The sequence below is a fragment of the Drosophila guanche genome, unplaced genomic scaffold, assembly GCF_900245975.1.
Source record: "Drosophila guanche unplaced genomic scaffold, DGUA_6, whole genome shotgun sequence".
NCBI classification, from domain to species: domain Eukaryota; kingdom Metazoa; phylum Arthropoda; class Insecta; order Diptera; family Drosophilidae; genus Drosophila; species Drosophila guanche.
The window spans coordinates 5,477,638-5,484,572 of record NW_022995748.1 but is presented as its reverse complement, the minus strand read 5'-3'; the positions used below and the strand labels follow the sequence as shown (position 1 = coordinate 5,484,572).

Below are 6,935 nucleotides of genomic sequence, written 5' to 3'. Positions count from 1 at the left end.
GCCATAATTTGCCGTAACTTGGCCGCCTTCCGTTTTACACATCATCGAGCACTGACGCAGCCCCGACTCAACTCCCTTTTGGGGCTATGCCCAGTGATGGGCACACCCCAACCTGGGCGTCATTTAGTGGTAAATTTCCTTCTTAGTTGCCAACGAACGTCATACGTGACATTTTGCAAATTCCGTTTTATCTCTAGCTCTGGGTGTGAGTGTGTGGGAGGAACTCCTTCTGCCCCTGGCCGATGCTGATGCTGATGCTGATGCCACTGCTGCTGCTGCTGCTGACACTCTGGCAGTGCCACGGGTGCAGGTTGTCGCACAAGTACCATTATTAGGTTGTAGCTGGCTGTGTTGCGGTCTTAGAGTTTTTTTCTACTCTCTACTGCCAGACACATGCTCAATGAAAAAGGGATAGATGCAGGCAAATATTTGCTGCAGGAATAGAATCTGCATTAAATTATAGCCATGGATTTGACAAAGGTATTATAAGTATTTGTTTGGGCTGAGATTATAACTAAATTATAGAAGAGACACCTTGATTTGACGAGAACTTAATGGCAATCGTGTGTAGATTTCTTTCCACAAATAACTTCCCTTTGCTGCACGTCGCTGCAGCTAAGCCCTGACGTCGGCAGGCATTTAACATAAGAAACTCAAACCGCAACTTGCATGTTGCCACACACACACTCTCTCTCTCTCTCTCTCTAATGATGATCCCCAAAGTCAACTTGCTAAAGTAACACACACACGCTTAGAGAGCGGTCTCATAAGCACACAGTGGTATTAACGCCATAATTCGTAAGTTACAACGCACAGAGAGAGAGAGCGGAGCGTGTGTGCATAGACGCCAGAGAAAGGATTAAGTTATATTTAAGTTGAAAGCGCTTCTTTGGCACTGGCAGCAGCCTCGGCAGGAGCCCAGCGGGATTCTAGAAATTCACACACATGGAATCTGGAGTGGCCATGCAGATTTCAACTGCCAAAGGCTGACCCAAAAGTAATACCCAGCTGAGCGGAGTTATTTTTGCCGAAAAACTAGCCCTCATGGCTTACCGCTTAAAATAATCGAGCTTCGAGCTTCGAGCCTCGAGCAAGCCATGAATGCAATATATGGCTGAAGTTTAGGCAATTCCATGTCCCGACCACTGCTCCGTCATTTGCAGAGCTTCACTTATGTTTGCCATATTTTTTAGCCCACACAAGTCACAGGTCAAGTGTTCATTTCGTTCTCTTATTTTAGTTTCCTTTGTGTCGTTTTATTTTATGTGCAAACTTTGCTTGAAAGTTTAATTTTAAAGAAAGCAAAGAGCGGCAAAAAGAATAAAAATATATCAGATTAATTGACTTTGAACGTCTCCAGCAGACTGGATTTAATTGCGAGTCAGTGGCATGGCATTTAATTGTTCTGTTCTTAGGCAAGGATGTACAAATAAAGTCTGAATAAAGTCTAAGCTTTATCAGGCAGCCAACAGAATGTCTGATTCGATTTTTCAACTGTCATATAAAATTCAAGCTGCCGCCGCATCATGGCCCACGCTTTTTAGCACTTTGCCGAAATATGGTTTACGACCCAACCGTGTCGAATAAAACTTATATGTCTGGGAGCCATAAAGCCCACAGTCACAGCGAGGATACAGTTCCAGATTAATCTGAAGGAGGGTAGAGAGAAAAGAGGCAGCCAACTTGTTGAAGTGTTTATTGTTTAGAATTTTCTTATTTTTCGTGTATAAAAGAGATACTCAGACGTGTGCTGGTAGGCAGGAGTGGTCTTATCTAAACAAATACGCAGGAATCAAAGCAATTCCTTTCAACACAGTAAATATTTAACAAGCTATTTCACATTTTATTTCAGCAATGGAAAAGACCAGAGCAACGAAGAAGTCATTGAGTCGCGCCTCGCGAGCTTCGAAGAAGAAATCTTCCTCATCCACAGTGAGCAACGAAAGCTCCAGCGTGGACGCCTTGGTGCAGCCGAAACCCAAGCCACCGCGGGTCTTTCTCTATATCCAACTGAACGAAATTAGCATGCTGCCAGAGACGCAGCATCCGCTGGAGCTGCACTTGTGCCATGCCAAGAATACGCTGCAAAAGATGCAGGAGCGCTACACAACGGAGACAATTATCTACCAGGACGAGTTCGACCTGCAGAAGCCCGTCTTTGCCATGGGTGTAATGCAGGATGATATCGAGGATATGAATGCGTTTAGCGATAATCCCTTGGTGATTACACTTTACCAACGGGTGCCCAGGCTCCCGAAGAGCGAGGTGCAGAAGTTGGCAAAGCCAAGCGATGCCTCGACAGGAACACCAGAGCCAGACTTGATTGGGGATTCCATAGACACGACATTAGCCGGAGCCGAGGTCAGTCCGGTTACTCAAACCCACCCAGAGGGTCCACCTAATGAGTTGACATTGGATGAGGACGATGGTGAGGAGGGAGGCTTTACGGAGGAACATTTAGAGCTGCTCTCGCGCGGTCACTGCGATCTGTTGCAGCTGTTCCAGCGGCGCCGCTTCATCAGCGACATCAGCGTCTATCTGTATCCGGAGCTGCAAGGCGCACCCGAGGGCAAGCTGACCACCTGCACCATCTGGCACATGTACTCCATTCTGCCGATCCTCAAGGATTTCAATTTCACCAACCTGGCATTCGTTACACTCGAGTCCATCTACAATGTGCCTGAGCAGCTGCACGACAAGGCCTCCGAGCTGGGTCTCAGCATATCCTTTCGCTCCCGAGAGCCCAACGACCAGGGTGTGCACCAGCTGGTGCCCTTCTGCGGCTTCTACGGCTTTGGGTCGGAGGTCATCAGCGAACAGAACACGAGCATTGTGTGGGAGAACATCAAGCGGGATATCAATCCCTTCCAAAACTTCAGCTTCAATCAAATGGACACCAATATCCGCGTGAAGCTGGAGCGCGTTTTCCGCCTGGTGCTGTGGGAGAAGGATGTCGACTTTAGGAGCAACGCCATCGATATTTTCATGGACCTGGCGCTCATCAACAACTCCATGCACCGCTATGTGCTCAACGAAGAGATGCGACACATCCTTGAGGCTGCTGTTGTCCACAATAGCTACGAATTGCTGCTGCAACTGTACCAGGAGACCCCGTCCAATGTCCTGTACGAGGGTGTGATTAATCCCAGCATCTTTGGTTATCCAAATGGTAAGTGTTTAAGGTTTTATTTGAGGAGACTTACAGCTGAAATTCCTTTACTTTTTCCAGTAAACTATTGCCGCTTTGCCAGTACTCTGCAACCCGTTTCGAGTGGCTCTAAAAAGCAATCAGTGCTGCGGAGCAGCCTTGATGTGGGTCCCATGTTTGCCACTGTCAAGATCTGCTTCTTTCAGTCGATCGCCCAGCGCAATGAGAACCTGGACAAGTACAACGAGAACATACTCAAGAGAGCCAAGCTGCTGCGCTGCTTCGACAATACGTTCCTCAACGAGCCCGAGGATGATGCGAATCTGATATTGGAACTTTATCGCTCCTTCGACGATCTAATAGCGGACATGATTGCGGTCATTGTGAAGCGGAACTTGAAGAACATTGCGCAGGGGCAGGATTACTTCTGCTGTCAGCTGGCGAATCTCAACAATCTGATGCTCCAAATTTGCGGCTGTGACTTCAATATTCGCATGCCAACCAAGACGAACCTTGAGTTCAGGGTGGGTTCCAGACTTGAGCGGGAATTTCAATGATTATGTATCCCCTTTAGGCGATGCTGACGCACATGTACGAGGAGCTAATGGAGCGCATCGAGAAGATTTTGAGCGCCTGCAGTTGGGAGAGTGTCTGCAATTGTGTGGTCAACTTTGAGTACGAGCAGCTGCACATGATGCACCTCATGGAAGAGCTGCGTCTCATGTGCCTCATCGGGGAGCACAGCCTGGCCGGGCAGATCTTCGAAGACCTCAGGGACAACAACTCCCATCCGCTGCTCTTCAATTTCTACAACTTTCTGAACAACCTGGAGAACTTCCAGTTCAAGCAGGCCTCGAGATATTTTAAAAACCCCACAGGCGGTGGCTGGGTCGGGGAATACTTTCCGTGAGTCAAAACCAACACAAAAAGTGGAGTTAATCCTGAGATAAATATCTATCTATCCCACCAGTTCCCTGGGCAAGCTGTACATTGACTACATGCTGGAACTGAAATCGGAGGACGAGCAGGTCTCTGCCCAGGCATATGCCAGCATGATGGAGAGTCTGCGGGTATTTGCGAGCAAGAACAGCCTGGACCTGGACGTCCATGTTCTGCTGTACTGCTACTACAAGAGAAGCGACTATTTGCCGGGCATGGAGTTTACCCGCTTGAGAATCGAGAATCTCTATTCAGTGCCGCGCAAGAATCTCGGCGGCACCCCAGTCTCACTCTTCGAGCTCTTCCTGCCCGAGGACTTTGAGCTGAGCACCATGAGTACCATGATGAACCTGAACTTCTATCCGGTCTTCACAACGTTTGCTCGATTGGGTGCCTATGGCTTTGCCGAGGTTGTCTTCAGCGACATTCAGCAGTGTTTCACAGCAATTGAAGTTTATTTAGTGACGACAACGCTGAAGATTCTTCAGGGGGAAATAGACAACGACTTCAGGGTGCTCATCTTTCCCACAAATGAAACTGAAACTGGAAGGTTGATGGTAAGATTTGCAGGAGTTATTTTGTCACAAAATTCGCATTGACAAACCCATTCCCAGCGCTTTTATCAGGCGCACATCAATGGCAATGCGGAGTACTCTCGTGGACGGTTCGACGAGGCCATGCTCTACTTTAAAGAGCTGCTAACAGTAGATGGAGAAGAGGAGCATGAACACTTTAAGGTGAGTTTCATGCGGCTGGCACACCTGGCCTTCGATCGAGGGGAATATGGGCTGGCCCAGCAGGCTTACGACATGTGTCCGCCACACTGCAAAAAGATGAACTTCCTGCTCAATTATGGAAAGGGATTGACCCTCTACTATGTAAGCTACTAACAGACTGTAAAGTGCAATAAGTGCTAGAGTATTTTGTAGCTGAATCGCTTGGAGGATGCCATTGAGTATCTGGCTCGCTGCACCGAAGTTGAGGTTTTTGTGCCCGATGTCTGGGGTTATTTGGCCATCATTAATTTGCGTTTGAATCGCAACAAGAGTGCGCTGGACTGTTGGAAAATGGCCAAAATGGTAAGTCTCTGATTTCACATAAGCATTTAAAATATTAATCAATATTCTGCTAGTATCCGGAGCTGTTCCTCCATGATCGCATCTATGAGGAGCTGGACAAGATAAAATACTCGGACGTGCATCTGTTGGTCGATGATGATGGCAATCCCGCCGAGGTCATGGAGAAAAGGGACTTTAATGTTCTGTAAAGACACCTTCAAAGACTCTAAATACACAATCTGAAACCGGGCTAACATATTTTCGTGGATGTCGGAGCGGTCCTAAGTAAACAAAGTAAATCAGTCACGCCTTTCATCAAGATTTAGCCACATTTATCACTCATGTGTGCGGCCCTCGAACATAGACAAAGCGCCTGCTGCATTAGTATAAATTAACTTTATGCATATGCTATGCATATGAAGGGCTAACTGTGGAGGCTGGGCGGGCAGTTCGCTCGGGCGTCAAAATTGTGGCCGCATAGCCGCGAATGTGCCAACAACAACAATGCATTTTTGGCCAAGGGCAAACCCAGCCACAGCAACAGCAATACCAACAGAAACAGAAACAGAAACAAGTGAGATACGTAGTTAAACCCTTTTGGCCAACACTCAACCCATGACAGGTGTATGCTTTTGAGTTTCGTGCAAGAGTCTAGAGAATTTGTCAGCTGGTTTGTTGTGTAAATAATATAACTCTGATTGGAATTCCTTAATTGTGAATCAATAATACCTTAGATAAGCAATTTATGGATGCCTCTATGCTGTATATTTTAGCTTTGTCGAAAGAGCATCGTTCTGTCGTTATGTTTGCGCTTTTGGTCCCCTGTTTTTGTTTACCTCGTAGCGAGTGCTCCAAAATCCGCTTTGACAGCTCGCCTGTCAGCTGAACTCAAGCCTTCCCCCAGGTCCGAGGCACACAGTCAAGTATGTGTGTGTGTGTGTGTGTTTGCTGTGCCGTGTAGGTGTGGCCGTGGAGTGCTGCACACTTTTTTGCTTGTCTTGTTGGGGAGCCTCAACTACATATGCTAATGACGAGACTGTCTGTCCAACCGTCCGTACCTGAGACTGGGCGACCGGGCGACTGGTAGCCTGTTGGCCAGCCACTCAGCTGGGGCTTTTGAGCTAGTTTAAGGCCAACTCTCGGCTGCTGAGCACACATTGGCTTCATCAAAATGAAATTTGTGAGCAAACAGCCACAGAGCTAAGCCGAGCCGAGCCGATCCGGGGCACTCATAAGGTGAGTGAAGTAAGCAAAAGGCATGGCTGGGACACATGCTGGTAATGTTTTAAGACGGCTTTAAAATGCGTTCAAGCTGGGGCACCATGGAAATCAGTGCAGGGAAGGGCACTCTGTTGTCGCCCGATGCAACAAAATCAATTAGAAACATGGATTTACATATAGTCGTAGCACTCCGATTGGAGAGCTTCTCCTCTTCCTCTCTGCACACAGCAATTGCAATTTAATGTGCTGCCTCTGCTGTGCTAATGATAATGTTGTTATGTGCCTATTATGCTCGTTGTTTGTGGCCTCTGTTTTGATGTCTGTGGGGGGCTCTGGTCCGGGCTCGGCCCAGAGCGCATGTCATTACCATTTGCACTATGCCAAAGTTGGTCGGTGTCTGACAGCACTCAAAGTGATGCAGTCCCTGGCGCACAAATGAATTTAAAGCCCAACCGAAACAAACCCAAAATTGATGAACAAAACCAGCAGCAGCAGCAGCAGAGCCTCGCTTTTCTACTGAATTTTATATGCCTAGTGATGGCCACATTCCAGGGCAAGGCCGAATGCCA

At 47.6% G+C, this 6,935-nt stretch overlaps 1 protein-coding gene across 1 annotated transcript; it reads left to right on the top strand.

Annotated features, from left to right (window-relative positions):
- The first annotated feature begins 1,839 nt into the window (after positions 1 to 1,839).
- LOC117584492 lies at positions 1,840 to 5,409 on the top strand. The gene is made up of 7 exons (XM_034273421.1): positions 1,840 to 3,169; positions 3,230 to 3,672; positions 3,723 to 4,054; positions 4,119 to 4,644; positions 4,702 to 4,965; positions 5,017 to 5,166; positions 5,220 to 5,409. Exons 1-7 carry the CDS (start codon positions 1,855 to 1,857, stop codon positions 5,352 to 5,354), a joined length of 3,165 nt encoding a protein of 1,054 aa, XP_034129312.1. The 5' UTR covers positions 1,840 to 1,854; the 3' UTR covers positions 5,355 to 5,409.
- Positions 5,410 to 6,935: the final 1,526 nt, after the last annotated feature.

Excerpts from the sequence above, each read along its gene's own strand:
- LOC117584492 (XM_034273421.1), top strand. The coding sequence starts at position 1,855 with ATGGAAAAGACCAGAGCAACGAAGAAGTCATTGAGTCGCGCCTCGCGA. Across the intron at positions 4,055-4,118 it reads TGGGTCGGGGAATACTTTCC|TTCCCTGGGCAAGCTGTACA; the intron begins GTGAGTCAAAAC and ends CTATCCCACCAG. Across the intron at positions 4,645-4,701 it reads CTGAAACTGGAAGGTTGATG|CGCTTTTATCAGGCGCACAT; the intron begins GTAAGATTTGCA and ends ACCCATTCCCAG.